The sequence below is a fragment of the Leopardus geoffroyi genome, chromosome D3, assembly GCF_018350155.1.
Source record: "Leopardus geoffroyi isolate Oge1 chromosome D3, O.geoffroyi_Oge1_pat1.0, whole genome shotgun sequence".
In the NCBI taxonomy this organism is placed as follows: Eukaryota; Metazoa; Chordata; class Mammalia; order Carnivora; family Felidae; genus Leopardus; species Leopardus geoffroyi.
Genome location: NC_059339.1, coordinates 85,258,262 through 85,274,935, shown reverse-complemented (window position 1 = coordinate 85,274,935; position 16,674 = coordinate 85,258,262). Strand labels below are relative to the sequence as shown.

General features: G+C 43.4%; 2 protein-coding genes across 6 annotated transcripts in view; one reads left to right on the top strand and one right to left on the bottom strand.

The window, feature by feature from the left end:
- Positions 1-7,215, bottom strand: part of CCDC102B (coiled-coil domain containing 102B) — a 202,801-nt gene extending 195,586 nt beyond the window's left edge. For 2 of the 3 annotated variants that reach the window (XM_045458885.1, XM_045458881.1), the window contains exons 1-2: positions 6,991-7,215; positions 4,284-4,412 (exon numbers count right to left, since the gene is read on the bottom strand). The gene's annotated coding sequence lies outside the window, so the exon portion shown is untranslated. Of the gene's footprint in view, positions 1-4,283; positions 4,413-6,257; positions 6,960-6,990 lie in introns of those variants that run through there. The other variant, XM_045458882.1, reaches the window with a different exon arrangement.
- Positions 7,216-7,239: 24 nt separating this feature from the next.
- The window catches only part of TMX3 (thioredoxin related transmembrane protein 3), a 45,312-nt gene continuing 35,877 nt past the window's right edge, over positions 7,240-16,674 (top strand). For 2 of the 3 annotated variants that reach the window (XM_045458878.1, XM_045458877.1), the window contains exons 1-3: positions 7,240-7,504; positions 8,537-8,591; positions 15,406-15,445. In XM_045458878.1, the coding sequence (XP_045314834.1) occupies positions 7,255-7,504; positions 8,537-8,591; positions 15,406-15,445 (345 nt within the window). In that variant the 5' untranslated portion in view covers positions 7,240-7,254. The remainder of the gene's footprint in view (positions 7,505-8,536; positions 8,592-15,405; positions 15,446-16,674) is intronic. The other variant, XM_045458879.1, reaches the window with a different exon arrangement.

Here is a 16,674-nt window from a genome sequence, read left to right as displayed (position 1 = left end):
TGGCTTCTTTAAAAATCTATCAAGGTTTCAGCGGACACTCCAATTTCCCCAGTATTTATTTATTTTATTTTATTTATTTCCTTATTTATTTATTTATGAGAGAGAACACACAAGCAGGGAGAGGGGCAGAGGGAGAATGAAAGAGAGAGAATCTCAAGCAGGCTCTATGCCCAGTGCAGAGGCTGACAGAGGGCTCAATCTCATGACCGTGAGATCATGACCTGAGCCAAAATCAAGAGTCAGATGCTTAAAAGACTGAGCCACCCAGGTGGCCCAATTTCCTCTTTTTTAATGCCATTTTACTTTAACCATCTAAACACTTCCACATCATTCAGTCCTGAATTCTTGTCTTTTTCTTTTTTAGGAAGAGAGGGGGCTTTTATTTATTTTCGTTTTTTAACTTTTTATTTATTTTATTCCAGTATAGTTAACATACAGTGTTATATTAGTTATAGGTATACAACACAGTGATCTAACAATTCTATATATTACTCAGTGCTCATAAAGATAACTGTACTCTTAATCCCCATCAACTACTTCACTCATCCCTCAACCTCCTCTCTGGTAACCATCAGTTTGTTTTCTATTAATTAAAAGTCTGGTTTTTCTGTCTCTTTTTTTTTTCCCCTGTGTTTGTTTTCTTTCTTAAATTCCACATGAGTGAAATCATATGCTATTTGTCTTTCTCTGACTTATTTCACTTAGCATTATATCCTCTAGATCTATCCATGTTGTCGAAAATGGTTAAGATTTCTGGAGCGCCTGGGGGGCTCAGTCAGTTAGGTGTCTGACTTCCGCTCAGGTCATGATCTCGCAGATCACGGGTTCGAGCCCCGCCTTGGGCTCTGTGCTGACGGCTCAGAGCCTGGAGTCTGCTTCAGATTCTGTGTCTCCTCTCTCTCTGCCCCTGCCCTGCTCATGCTTTGTCTGTCTGTCTCTCTCTCTCTCAAAAATAAACATTAAAAAATTGATTTTAAATAAATAAAAACAAATAGCAAGATTTCATTCTTTTTATGGCTGAGTAATATTCCATTCCACATCTTCTTTATCCATTCATTTATTAATGTACACTTGGGTTGCTTCCATAATTTGGCTATTACAAATAATGCTGTAATAAACATAGGGGTGCATTTCTCTTTGAATTAGTGTTTTTTAATTTTTTTTGGACAGATACCCTGTCATGGAATTATTGGAACATATAGTAATTCAGCTTCTAGATTTTTGAAGAACCTCCATACTATTTTCCAGTGGCTGCACCAGTTTACATTCTCACCAACAATGCAAAAGTGTTACTTTTTCTTCACATTCTCACCAACACTGGTTTCTTGTGTTTTTGATTTTAGTCATACCGTGAGGTGATATCCCGTGGTTGTGATTTCCATTTCCCTGATGATGAGTGATGTTGAGCATCTTTTCATGTGTCTGTTGGCCATCTGGATGTCTTATTTGGAGAAATGCCTGGTTATGTCTTCTGCCTATTTCTAATCGGGTTATTTGTGGGTCTTTGGTGTTGAGTTGTAGAAGTTCTTCATTTTTGTCCTTTTCTTGTCCTTCCCTTGTAAAACTGTAACCTTTATACCATCCTGAAAGGTTAGTATACTATCCTGAAAGGTTAGTATACTAACCTTTATACTAACCTTCCCAGAAGGAAGCTGGGACAGGGGATCTGGAAACTGACTCTTTACATCCTCTGAGCTCTAAGAGAAATATCACATATGGTGTCCACGGTGGTAGGGCTCCTTATTGAGTGAGGGGCATCCCATTCATGGCTGATTTCATTGTCCTGTAGCGCGCCCCCCCCCCCAGTACAGTCCCCATCTGCAGCATTTCTGCCGCTTCAGCAGACATTGACATTTATTTAAGAGACAAGAGAGGGGCAGAGGAATTACCCTTCTCTAGTAGGAATGTCCCTTGCCTGAATCCATTCTAATCAGCAAGGACTATTCCTTGAATTATCCCTAGGAAGACAGCAGCCAATGGAAGATCCAGGATGAGTGCAAAAATCCTCTCCACTCCACAGTATTCAAAACCGGAGACACTGCTACTTAATCTAAAACTCTCAGGAACCATTTTAACAAAGGTCATCAGGACAATGCTTATGACCATCTACAAAAGGCCTCCATTTTGTTACCAAATAATCCCTTACTTTATGGCTTTCCTCCATCATCAACAGCACTAATTACCTTCTTGGTTGTAATGGGTCTCGCAGGCTTAGCTGACCCACCAGAAGTTATAGTGTCTACGTTCCTTTGGTTGGAGCTCCATTTGCTAGAAAGAGAGGACGGAGTTGAAGGAGACTCTGAACCTTCCCTCTGGCTCATGTTGAAAGAAGCAAATAGGAACTGATTCAGCCAACCTGCCATCAGTTTGCACTTGTCTTCGAATTTTGCTAGCTCCTGGCGTTCAGGTTCTGTCATTTCTGTCATGGAAAGTCTTACTATCAGTCACTGATTTCAAAGCTTATGCTACTCTGAACCAAGCCTAGCGGGACAATCCTGTCCGCATAAGTAGTTCCTTTCCATCCCCATTATCAGAGTCATCCTTTTTCTTTCTAAATAATGCCTACGCCATATTTTTGGCAAAGAATGAGTCAAAAGTCTGCTAAGCAGCCCCACCTCTAATGCCAACTGCACTAAAATAGGATTCAATTAAGAAGGCTGTTAGGACGCCAAGTAATAATACTTTATAACTCATCAGAGTATAACAACAACGTTGTTACCGTGTAACAACCACGTTGTTATCGTATAACAACCTTGTTGAAGTAAGAGTTTGGATCGCTGTCAAAGGCTGTCTCACAACAAGGGGTCTGTAGAGACCCGGTACAAAACATCTTCTGTAACAGTCATTGTTGTAATAAGCACTTTCTCTCTTGAATCAGGAACCCCCTGCACATGCATAAGACACGTTGGAACAAGGGAGCCTAGGAATCTCAGTGGGCTTTTTAATATTTTGCTGGTTGCATATGCATATTCCTGGTACAAAATCAGCCTCAACAGCAGAGCTCTCTGGGAGGGGGATCTCATGAAGACCAGATGCAAACCATTCATCTCACTCTTACCAATACACAATGCTGACAGGTTGTTGTTAAAAAACCACCATAAAACTCCTTGTGTCCATAGTTAGAAAGCAACATTATTAATCAGCACGTTTCAGGTGTTGCAAGTAGAGGTTAGTGCCCAACAGAAACTTCTATAGCGAAACAGTTCAGGCTAATTCCAGGACTGCCAGACATTAACCTGAACAGAATATTATGTTGAGAAATTGCTCCTTTGGTTCCGGTTTACTATTGTGATTGAAGGTTGATGTGTACCAAATTCAAATTATTTCACTGCATTTATTTAAATGTTACATAAATTTCATCTTTTATCTGTAAATTGTGGAATATTTACACTAATTTTTCCCCCTGGTGTTAATACACAGTTGGTTTTTCTGGACAAGAAATCTCAATTTAATCTTTTTTGGTGTATTGCTAGATCCCATTTGATGACATTTTATTTGGCATATTTTGCATTTTTGTTCATGAATGAATTGATCTGTACACTTCCTTTCTCACAAATGCCTCCTCTGGTTTTGAAACCAAGTTTATACTCACCTTTTGAACAAATTGAGGAGTGTCCTATTTTTTTTTATTCTCTGGAAGAGTTTGTAACAGACTTTTTTTTTCATAAAAGCTGGATAGCACCTTTTTTATAAGACACTTTGAAAATTCTGATTCAGTTTCTTTCATGGTTATCCTATTATCCTCCTAGGTCTTGAAGTGATTTTGGTAAATTATTATTTTTATAACTTTTCAATTTTAATTTTTTGTCTATATTGTATGAAAGTTGTTTATCTCTTTAACCTCTGCTGTCTATATCTATGTCCCTCTTCTGTTCCTAATATTAATGTAATTATACTGAATAAACTATAATGGCAACAAAATCAAAATAACTTATTTCCTTCCATCATTCCTTTAAATATTTCTCTGTGTAGGTATTCTTCCCTGATCTCTGGATAAAAATTCTAAGCAGCCCATCTGGATACAAGATGTAATTAAGTTGAAAGCACAATTCAATTACTTGTATACTCAGTCCTTAGTATTAACAAAATTCTGAACTAGATTTACCATCAAAAAGTTTTCTCTTTCCCATCCTAGAGACTGTTTTAGGCTGGAAACTCGCAGTGGGACTGGGGGTCTTGATTGACCTTCTCTCTCTTTTGCTTTCCCAGCTCGCTAACTGGGGCCTTCTCCTTCAAGAGTTGGCATGTAGACAGGGGAAACGAGATGTGTGCAGTTTTCTTACCTGAACACCTGAAATTGGCTTCCCCTTCTCTGGGGCTGAAGGATGATTCAGCCTGCCTCTTGGAAGGTATCCAGGAGAGGATTTCTGGATGCTTTAGATGTTTTCTCATGCTCTCTATTTCCGGACTCCCTAAAACAAGAAATGCGTCCATTTTATCGCTTGCTTCAAAAAACCTACTGGTGGGGCACCTGGGTGGTTCAGTTGGTTGGGTGTCCAGCTGTTGATTTTGGCTCGGGTCATGGTCTCATGGTTCATGGGATTGAGCCCCGCATTGGGGACGCTTGGGATTCTCTGTCTCCCTCTTTTCCATGTGTTTCTGGCTCTTCCCTGCTCACGCACATGTGCTCTCTCAAAATAAATAAACTTAAAAAAAAAAAACATGCTTTGGGACTTCCTTTGAGTCTCTGTTTATCTTTTTTTCCTTTCTAAATGAGTTAACACATGTAAAGCATTTAGAACACTGCCTGCCTCAATATATTAGCCTTATGAGTGATAACTCTTGCAACCCACCAGGAAGTGAACAGCAGGAGGGTCCAGTTTATTCAATGTAATGTTCTCAGTGCAGTTTCTGGCAAATAAAAGAAAATGAACATCCCTGTGCATCTTTTGTGTCATCCATCCTTTTTCTGTTTTTTATTTTTCCACCCACTTAAGGAGACTTTTTAGTTCACTAATTTTCATCTTTTTCATTCTAAAATAAAAAGGTATTTGCATCTATACATTTCCCTGAGATTTTGCTGCATCCTACAATTTTTGTAGGCATATTTTTTGTTTACTTCTAGGTATATTTTAGTTCCTATTATTTTTTTTTTTTACAAAGATGTTCTTTATAAGTGTTTTTAAATTTCCAGATGTGGGAGATATTTTTATCTTCTATAGCCTTATAATCTTATTGTGTTGTAGTAAGAGAACACATTGATAACACCACTTTTTTCAATCCGTTGAAACTTACTTTATGATATGCTTTTCTTTTACCTCTTCAATATATGTTACTACATCCATTACCTACTTGTTTAATGCAGAGTTCTACAAATGTCCACCTTGTTTTTAAACTCTTGTTCTTACGCCTTTGTACATTCCTAAAAATACATTGAGAACTCCAGAGACCTTTCTTTAATGTGGGTTGTATCTAATAATATTTACCAAATTATAAATTAGACATTTAAAAATACCATTTAAAACCAGGAATAAAACCATTAGACACCAAGAAATAACTATAAAAAACTTGATTTTTATTTCTACATGTTTTTTTTACTTCATGTATTTTACACAAAGCAATCTAAAACGAATGGTATTTTCTGAATTTATTTTCCTTCCACACTAAATGAGGTCTGCAGGCCAGAGCAACAGAATCACCTGGGAAGCTGTGAGAAACACAAATGCAGACCTACTGGTTCAGATTCTCTAAGGAGTATTCAGAAACCTGCTTTATCAGGTTCTCCAGGTAAATGATTCCAATTTGTGAAGCCCTGTTTAACACCATATAATGCGCACCTTTTCATTAAAAATAAAAAAAAAAAAACTTATGTAGCTTTATTTGCTCTTAAATTTTCATTGTTAGGATGCATATACAGACAGACAGTACATAGCTGTCAGGGCAGAGCTCAGTGCGTTTTCACAAAGTGAACAGATCCATACACCTAGGACTCAGATCAAGAAGAAAACACCTGTACCTCCTCCTTCGAACACTTTTGATTTCCCTGTTTTTAAGCTTATGTACAGAAACTCATACAGTGAATGCCTTACTTATGAAGTTGGGAAGAACCTAGCATAACTCCCAGGGAAATTGGTCAAACATTCGTACCATTAGCTCAACTAAGTTGACTGAAAAGGGGAGGAAAACGAAGGGAGAGAATTCTACAGCGGTAAAGACATCCTGGGAGGCCCTGTGGGGCTTACAAGCAGAACAACAGCTGAGTCTGAAACATTGTTTCAAATGGCAACTCCATCATCCAGAGCTATTAAGTAAATTACCTTTTCTGAGCTGCAGGATGTAAAATCCGTATTTTGAGAACCGTAGGAGGATTAGCTATTTCTGTATGTTGAACTCAGAATAAACTAGTTACTCAATTAAAAAATGTTTGAATCTGCTGAAGGCCTGCACTGGATACCATGCTGTATGCATAAAATGGATGACATCTAGGGCTTGGTCTCAATCAGATCACAATTTAATCTTCTAGTAATTAGGAATAGAGATTTATGAGATCACTGCCTGTTGGAATCTTGAACCTAAAGTGAACTGGGTGACATCATAATCCATTTCTATTCTCATAACACATGTTCAAAATTGATTTAATCTAAATCCTCTGGTATTTTATGTCTGATGAAATTTTCATCTAAATCAGATGTAGTGATTGCGGCAGGAATATTTATAAATATTTGTCGTTGTGTATGGAAAAATAGCAACAAGTATTTTCTAATATCTTACTCTTATAAGAAATAATCAAAAAACAGGTGCAAATTATCAATTACATCATAAGATCAATTTTTCAGGTTCCAAGAGAAAAGACTTTTTTTAATGGAACCCCTTTAGTTGGCAAAAAACAAACAAACAAAAAAAAAAAAAAAAACCGCATTAATGGCGCTTAGCACCAGAGTAGGTATCTCATTCTGCAAACAGGTTCGAAGAGTCCACATTTTGGAAATGTACGGGGGCTCAGACTGCAATCCATAAGCTTCCATTTTTCTGACACCTGCTGACACCCACCTCTTTTCACGAATTTGATCGCTCGCTGTCCACGAGGAACAAGCCAAAGTGCTGGCCGAACTAAACCTCAAGCAGCGCTAGAGTTTACCTCACTTTACCCTCTAAGTTTAGCTGGCATTTAACTTCCCGGAAACGCCCCCCAACTCTACACGCCGCTCCGCCCCCACAGGAAAGCGCCCGTAGGCTAGGTTCCCACGCTCCCGGAGGCCGCCGGAGGCGCACAGAATTTCAAGGTGCAACTGCGCAAGCGCTGCGGTTCTGCGCATGCGCCGCGGTTCCGCGCATGCTCAGAGGCGGAGGCCGGCGAGGTCCTGGGAGAGTAGAGGAGGCCCGCCTGCCCCGCCCCCGCCCTGCGTGCAGAGCTTCCCTTCCGCGCGGCCAAGGCCAGCTTCCCTTTCCGGGAGCTCAAGCCTCGGCCGCTGGTGTCTCTTTCTTCTCCGCGCCTTGTGCAGCTCTCCCGTGGCGAGTATGGCACCTAGGAGACGTGGGGCCGGCCTGCGGCTCTGCGCCACTGGTAAGGACCTCGCGGGGGGCGATGGGGGCGGGGGCGATGGTGCGGGCGCGTGCTGGGACCTTTCCCGGGTGGGGTCGGGCCTGGGCCGGGGTCTCCCGCCTGCGTGCAGAGAAGCCCTGGGATCCGCCGAGACATCCCCAGCTTCCGGCTCCTTCCCCCAGAGTGGCTGTGCCGGGGACCGTGCCTGAAAAAGATGCGCCTGTCTTCCATTTGGTTCTTTGCTTAGTGTGACAGGAAGTTTCAATAGCGCTGACTCCACTGATAGGCGTGATAGTTTCAATAGCGCTGACTCCACCACCCCAGCTTGGGGCCAGACCGTGCTTTGGCTTTAGGTTCCGAGTCCTGTCACGTCTGATGAATTTTTACCCACCTGCGGCTAAGAGAGATGGCCAAGGACGGGTCATGGTCAGGTTGCCAGATTGTGCACTGTGAAAAGTGATCAGAGTTTGTAGTGGCCGTTCTCAGCCTCTTGCCAGCATCAGGTACCCTGGTCCCCATTAGTGTGCTCACTTCCTCGGCAACCGTTTGGTTCCCGTGCCGGGCTGTGAGAACTGTTAGTGGTGGAGGTGTAGCTCAGTTTTGTTTCTATCCATAAAGTGGGAAAAAATAAAACATAGGATTTTGAATGGCAGTTGGAGTTTATACAGAGGAGAAGATAAGTAATATTTCTTATTACTGAAGAGATATAGAAGAACGGTTTCTGTGTCTGATAAAAAAAAAAAAAAAAGGTAGAATGGCCAAAAGGAAAAACAGGATGAAAGTAAAAATATGTTGAAAGAGAATCTCTGTTCCTCAGACTTACAAGCCAACATAAACCTTGCTGGTCACTGTATAGTTGCCTGCAGAGCAAATATGTAGTAAACGGGTGAACTGCTTATACTTACGCATTGTTGGTGCCTGGGAATGGATCAGTGGTGGTTTTTATGGTAGTTTGTAAAAAATAAACATTTTATAGATGACTAAGCACGTACTACAAAACAAGTAATAAGTCAGCTTTTATTGTAAACATTTTGTCCTTTGTTTTCTTTCCAGTTTTTTTACTTGATATGGCTTTCTGTAAAGGATTTGTGCAAGATTTAGATGAATCGTGAGTATACCTGTTTTTAAATAGCATTTTAACTTCTTTAAACTCTGGCGTTATCTGAATATTTGCACGAATTTAATCTTTTCATAATAGAGGTAGTCACGATCAGTTTTTATATAGCAGTAATTTTTGTTTCAGAAGTTGTTCTGAGTGCTGTTGTACTCAAAAGAGTTTACTAACAATTCATATTTTGTTTTATCATTTTTCATTGTGTTATGTTTTTCTGCTTGTATCACAACTGAGCAGGTGTTGGAATTTGGTAACTATACTATATATTTTCATAGTACCATAGCATTAATTACGAGGCTTTGCTTATACTAGGTCAGTAGTGATAGTGAGGAGTCCAGCTCTAGACAGACCGAAGTCCTACGTGTGATCTCTCAGGCCTGACCGGAGGCGATTATAAGGCTTTTCCTGGCAGGCCTCAGCAGGGAAGCCGTCCTCCCCACCCCAGACTTGGTGCACCAGCGCATTGCAGACTCTGGAGGGAGTTGTGATCACAGACTAGGCCCCTGGGCCAGCTTAGCTCACGTGGATATGTGCCTTCCTCGCCCAGTTGCCTCTTTTGAAGGCTTCTCATTGGGGGCCTCACCCAGAGCACTTCCTAGGCATCTCCTCTGACACCACTTTATCTAGGGGCTTTGCTGAAGGCACTTTTCTTTGCTTGGACTCTGTACTTTTCCACTCCTGTGTCTTTCCATCTTTCATTCTCCTGCCCACGTGTCCCTAAAGGGACGGAAGCCTTTGGTTCAGTGCTCCTCTCCAGTTAGATGAATTCTTTTGTCTATGCCGCGTCCACCTGACCCGCACCTGGTACTGTTCCACTTGGAAAAAGGGAACACTGAGGAGCTGGTGCCTTTTTTTCTTTGTTCAGTTGTTTTTTTTGCCTGTTGGCTTACATTGTCACAGTGAGTGAATAAAGACTTGATTATTACTTTCAGTTTGGTTTGTTGTCCTAATTAACTGCCTTTACACAACAAACTTGGTACAGTAGCCAGGTGGTCCTTTGAGCACAGCGCTTTTCTGGAAGAGCAAAATTCCTGAGGATCCGTGGAGCACTCCACTAGCTATGCCGATGGATAATTGGAGAGTGACAGCAGATGGTTTGCACAAAATGTTGATTCTGAAGGGAACCATTGTTAAGGTGGAGGTAATCTGGTTAAACTTGGCAATGCCTTGAGGGCTGTGTTAGTGTAGACTTTCTCCTTTAGACTGCTCTGACAGTGGGGACATCTGCCGAAGTAGGGGGAGGAAGGGAGAGACGAGCAGGCGTGGATACCTACGACCCTGCTCAGCAGCGTGCTGGGTGAGTTTGCCAGGTTGGGCCCACCTGTGACAAGTTTCCTGTCACTGAAAAACGTGTCTGACGCATTCTCACAGAGGCCGTAGTGGTCCTGCGAGCCATCCTGGCGATCCCTTGGGTCTGCGTTGAGAGATTAGGAAACCGTGGATAATGAGACTTACCCAGACTCAGATTTCTAGGTTTCTCTTCGATGCTCCTGCTTATTACCAGACCCAGGTAAGCCTCCTCATCTCATCAGTTCAGTCTGTCTGAGGCTGAAGTCCGGGTCTTCACTGACACAAATAATCTAGACCTGGAAAAAGTAGCCACCACCAAGATAGCAGAGATTGAGCAGCACAGTGATGTAAGAGGGGGAACCGAGTGCCCTTCCTTGGGCAACTGAGGCATAGACCTTTCCTAAAAAGTCTCTGGGTCTGTGTATTCGATCATGGGGTCTCATAGGGAGAGATTGATGGGTTCCTCACCAGGGACCTCATGGCCAGATGTTAAGCAATGAGAGGCCTGATGGGCAGTCCCCATGAGGGTCAACATGATGACAGCCTATGTGACTGTTGCAGGCAGTGTCTCCTCCAGATCGGCGGAAAAGCTCTGAAACATTTACTCAGACCTTCAGCAGGTGTTAGGCTGAGTCCCTCTGTCCCCCAGGGTAGGCTGGAGATCTTGTGCCGTGGGCAGAGTTTCCTGGGAAAGTTGGGGAGAACTGCACTTCTTGGGCCTTTGCGGTATCAGTGCACCCTGATACCCTGCGACCTTGATGAGGAGGATGCATATGATGCCTCCCAGTTTGGAGTCCACGGTGACTGATACAGCACTTTGGCCAGGGCTGGCTCTGGGTGAGTGCTTTCTGGCCCCTGCTGCTACGTGTTTTATTGGTACAGACATATTGTCTGTGTGAACTCCCATTCACCTTTGTTCCTAAGCCCTGCTGGGAATTGCCATAATGAGGGCCGTTTTAGTGGAGCATGTGGAAGACGGTGAACCTGTTTGACTACCGGCTCTTGGTGCCATTTTCTCCCCAAAGCATTATTGGCTGCCTGGTGAGTAAACAGCCATCCTGACCTCTGAGTGAAAGAAGACAGTGGTCCGTGAGACTGTTTCTCCATTCAGTAGCTCCGTCTGGCCTGTGCACAAGGCCTCGGGTACCGGGAGAGTAGATATTCGTTATAGGTCCCTCAATAAGAAAGTGCTGCTCTTGCCACTGGTGATACCTGACATCATGAGGAAGGTACTGGAGGTAGCCTGGTCTGTAGCAGTTCACATCACAAATGCCTTTTCCAGCATTCCTCCCTACAGGGCTGATGACTGGTCAATCTCCTTCACGTGGAATGGATTCCAGCACAGCTTTATGTCCTTCTTCAAGGCTGTTCAAATTCCCCAACTGTCTGCTATCAATGGGTAGGCCAGAGTCGGGAAGAAATCCTCCTTCTGGAGGGGGCATTGGTTTTCTGCTTATTGATGACAACCTCCTAGAGGGCCTAGAGAGGGCACTGCCCAACAAGGACCGGATGCCGTGATGACTCACAAGGGGCATCATGGCTGGACTGTTAACACACTCAAGGTACAAGGACCTAGTTCCCAACTGAAATTCCTGGGCCTAATCTGGGAAGTGGTGTGACATCCCATTCCACAGGAAGTCATTACCAAACTTTTGACCTTATTTGACCCAAAAAATAGAAAAAGGGGCCCAATCCCACCAGGGGTTGGTGGACCTATTTGACTACTGATGATGTTACAGAGCCCATGTGGAGATTTGATAGAGCCTTTCCGTTAGGTTACGAGAAGGGCTGCTGCTCTTGAGTGGGGCTCCAACCAACAGGATACCCTGGAGGCCCTCCAACAGGCCGCCAAGCCTCCCCCTCTTAGCACCACTGATCTACATCTGCCATTTGAGTTACACCTCTCAGCAGACTCTCAATTCGCTGACCAGAGCCTGTGGCAGGAGGACAGCCCCAGAGGCCAACATGGACCAACCTGTAAGCTCCCCAAGTTGGCTGAAAGAAAGGTACATGCCCTTTGAGAGACCATTATTGATCTTGGGTGAGTGCAGTGGTGGGCTCAGGAGCAGAAGTTCCAGTCTTGTTCCTAAATAGGGCCAGCTCTGGATCCCCAGGAGAATGGAAATGGAACTTCTGGGAGCCCAGCCGGCATCTTGCAACTGCATGGAAAGGTCTCGGGCCCTTCCGCCTCCCAGACATAACACCAAAGGAGACACTGCCGCCTCTGGCCTAATGGGGACCTGATAGACCTTCAGGACCACCGCTGGGCCGTTTCACTAATGGCTCTTCTGGCTTAACTTGTAGGAATTGGATGTGGCTGCCATCCAACCTGAAAGAGACCTGTCCTTCAGCGAGCATGGGAAGGAGCCCTTGCACAGCGGGCAGCTTCATGCGGTGTGGACGATGATGACATGGTCTGCCCCACCGTTCCCCCACCTCCTGTTTATTGCTCTGGCCCCAGCAGATGAACTCTGCTGTGTTTTCACTCTCAGGGGCTATAGCTAATGGCTTGGCCATTTGGTTCTGTAACATATAAAACAGGATCCCCTGTTGAGATGAGACATTTGCATGAAGATCATTTCTGCTCCTAGTAAATGCTTTTTTTCCTCATTATTATCATGACATACAGTGTCATGTGAGTTTGAGGTATTGAGCGCAGTGACAGTTGTGGGCCTTATGCAATGCCCGCCAAGATAAAATGTTTTGTAACCTGTGTGAATGCCCACCAGAGAGGCCCCGGGCTGCCAAAGGAAACCTGTCCAACGAGCATATCGTGCTTTTAGCTAAATGTGGAGACCGAGTCGTTCTCCACTCTAAAGCAAGCATATGCACGGTACTTTGGCTCCTGGATCCGCGAGAGGATGGCCCACGGGAATTCCGACCCCGTCGTAGATTAGGTTGGCAGTGCACAGCGGCCACGGTGGTGAGAAGACACTAAAACATTGTGCAAAATGCATCCCGCTTGTCAGGCCCCGGGCCAGGCTATTAACGCTGCCCCAGATAGTTTCCTTCAAGCGAGCGGGCTCGGCCATTCGCATCCCGCCCGTGGCGTCCCGCTGGGTCTTGCTGTCGGTTGACACCTTCTTTCTGTCTGGCCTACCCATCTCCATTCCACTGCGTTCCGCTGACTCCAGCCACGCTCCCTGGGCCCTGCAGACTCACATTTGCTTCCTGTTCAGGTTCCCTGAGAACTGCATCTGATAACAGCCCTGCGTGTGCCGCTCAGGCTCCACAGCGATAGGCCCAGTCACGGAGCATATAGTGGGCTCTGTGCTCCACACCCCTCCTAACCCACAGGGGTACTTGAACATTTTAATGAACTTTCCAAGTACAGGCTTGATCCCCTGATGGGAGGGGACAAGGTGACCCCAGTCTGGACTACACATCTCAGGTCTGGGTCTCAATGCAGCAGTTCACCAGTCAGGTACTTTTCACTAGTGCTCCATGGTTGACCAGGTTGTCTGTCCCCTTCCTTCAATTGTACAGTTACTGACTACAGTCTCTGTTGGGGGGGGGACCCCTGTAAAGGACTTGCACACCCTTCCGACTCCTTCCCAGAGACTCAGATCACTGAGAGATGAAAAGGCTGTTAGATATTAAGGACTGGGGGACAGTAACCTCCTCCATTTACCACTGGGTGCAGAATATGGGGTTTTGCCTCAAGAATGGTGACCATCAGTTGAGTTTCTAGTTCAACAGTTTGCCTAAGGTGGCTGTTCCACTTTGCCTGGGTAGCTCCACGTGATAGATACTGGTATGTAAAGTAGAAGTTTATACTAAATGGAGCAAAGGTAGAAGATTTGGGTTTACCAACCTGGGAGATTGATGAAGAGTGCCCATAGTGCAGGACAGACCGTCTGTGTCAGTCGGATAGATGTGAGCACCTAAGAGCTCAGATACTGGAGATACGTTCTCTTTGTCTTCATTGTAGGTTTAAGAATCTTACTAAAATATCCCCATAGAGACTTTCTGTCATTTCATTCAGTATAGATTTTGAATATAGATTTCTGTGCAAGGTATTAGGAGATGAAATGAGCATACATTTGGTTGGATAATACATAAGTAACTACTGCGTTTGTGGAAATGGATAAGAATCATAAAGAGGATAAAGATGATATGGAAAGATTGTTTCTAGCTATGAGGAATTTAGGAAGGCATTATAGAGTAAGAAATGCTTTTAGCTGAATAGGATGTGAACACGAAAGTCAAATAAACATGTGAATTTAACTGATACATACCATAGGGTGATTGGAAATTGTAGGGTGCTAATAATATTTGAGTGGAAAGCTAAGTTGCAGCTAGTACGTGAGTATGTGTAGCACTTTATACTTGTTTTTGTAGGTGGTGGGAGGGTACCGAGAAGGTGTCAAATAAGAGCGACATGATCAAACGAGCAGAACAGTGTTTTAGGAAGATTCTGTGGCTATAGGGTATTGTGTCACAGGGTCCCCAGAACACCCCCAGGTTGGGTAATTGACTAGGCGCGCTCAGAGGACTCAGCCTGTAGTCGAAGTCACAGCCATAATTTAGTATAGCGAGGGGACACAGAGCAAAACCAACAAAGGGAAAAGCCACGGGGGGTGAATTCCAGAGGAAACCAGAACAGGTTCCAAGAGTCCTCTCCCAGTCGAGTCCCATAGGATGTGCTTAATTCCTTCATCAGGAATTGTGACCACAAGTGTGAAATGTTACCTACTGAGGAAGCTCAGTAGAGACCCCATGCTTAGGGATTGTTACTGCGGGGTGGTCATATAAGCACCCTCCTGCCTAGTCTGTACCAGGTTTTCAGACTCCCACAAGGAAAGCAGATGTTCATCATAAAATCACATTGTTTGCACAGCATTAGAACAATGAGCCATCTTTTTGTTTTGCTTTGTTTTCCTCTTTAATGTTTACTTTTGAGTGAGCCCGCGAGCGAGCAGGGGAGGGGCAGAGAGAAGGGGAGATAGGATCCAAGGCAGGCTCCAGGCTCCAAGCTGTCAGCCGAGAGCCCGCCGCGGGGCTCAAACTCCTGAACTGCAAGATCATGACCTGAGCTGAAGTCAGACACTTAAGTGGCTGAGCCACCCAAGCGCCCTGGAACCATGAGCCATCTTATCAGGAAATGGTAGAAACCGTCCTGAAATTCAAATTCCCAGATACCAACGGAGGACCGAACTTGTTCAGGAGAGCGGCCTCCGATCAGCTGTGTTGTTACCTGCAGTGCACGGGTGTAAATGGGGCAGAGAGGCCAGGAGCTGAGGCGTATGCCTGTGTTTCTATCGGGTCCCACCCAATTTTTTTTTTTTTTTTTTTTAACTGTTGATTATTTTCTCAGTTCTCTACTTTTTAAAAGATGTTTTATGGATAAGATTTAGAGGTCATTTAGTAAAAAAAAATTACATAAAAAAACTTGTTGATAGAATTTGTTCTGTGCCCTAATATTTATCAGTTGATTATCTTCACCTGCTGTACAGTGGAAACACACACACACACACACACACGATCAGAGGTTGGTTTTCTCATTTTTGTTTTATAGGTTTAAAGACAATCGAAAAGATGACATCTGGCTTGTAGATGTGAGTATGTAAATTTTTGTTTTCTACCTCTGCTGTTGTAAGTGTTACTTTCTAGTCTCTTCCAGACAAATATGGTAGTATATGGTTAGTACTTGATGTATATTAGTCAATTTTTGTCAGGTAGTACTATTTGGGTTACTATATTAAAATGAACCTCAGCCTTAAGGTTCCTGGCAAGGACCTGTTTTTGCTGAAATTCTGAAGAGGTTGACGTATGGATTATGTTGAGGGAGATTGTGGTATGACTTTACTACAGACTTCTCTCTGAAATTTTTTATATCACTTGATGGTCAAAATCATGTTTTCGTGTTAATAGGGAACAAAATCAAATATTCGTTTTCCTTCTTTAATTCACTTTCAAGTTTGGAATGTATTTAAACCTCATGTTTGGGATTCCTTTTAACTTGCCTCAGTAAAAAATCAATGGCAGCAATAGAGATGGAATAAGAATAGCAGAGTCAACAATTGCTAAAGCTAAGCGATGGGGCACGAAAGTCCATTGTTTAATTCTTTCTCCTATTGTGTATGTTTGAACGTTTCCATGTTAAAAGATAGGTAAGTCTTGGGGCGCCTGGGTGGCTCAGTCGGTTAAGCGGCTGACTCTTGATCTCAGCTCAGGTCATGATCTCGTGGTTTCTGAGATCGAGCCCCGCATCAGACTCTGCACTAACAGCACAGAGCGTGCTTGGGATTCTCTCCCTCCCTCTGTCTGCCCCTCCTCTGCTCGCAGGGTCTCAAAATAAACTTAAAAAAAAAATAGATAAGTCTTGTTTCACTAAGGCACACCAGTTTGTTACACCTCCACCCAGCCCTGTGGTGATATTGAAGAAAGAGGAACGGTGGTTTCAGTTTAATCAGCCTGACTTGTGCTTATGCCAAACCAGTCATCTTAGTGATCCCCCATTTGCCTTGCTGGTAGTTACTCTTAACGTAGCAAAGGTACCTACTCTGTTGGGATTTTTGTAATAAAAATAGAAAGTGTTCATCCTGAACACTTAAGGGATGTGTGTGTGATGTATGTGTGTTTAGTGATTTCATTTTATATATAACATAGACTCACTGTGAAGCAAAGATGTTTTTCTTGTAAATTATTTTAAATAGGAATTTGTAGTCATTTTACATGAATTTAAGGTAAAACCAGTTTTGAGGTATATCCTAAGAGTTAAATTATCTAGATTCATGTGTGTGTGTCATCTTTTATTGTGTAACCACCTTAAAAATTATATTTA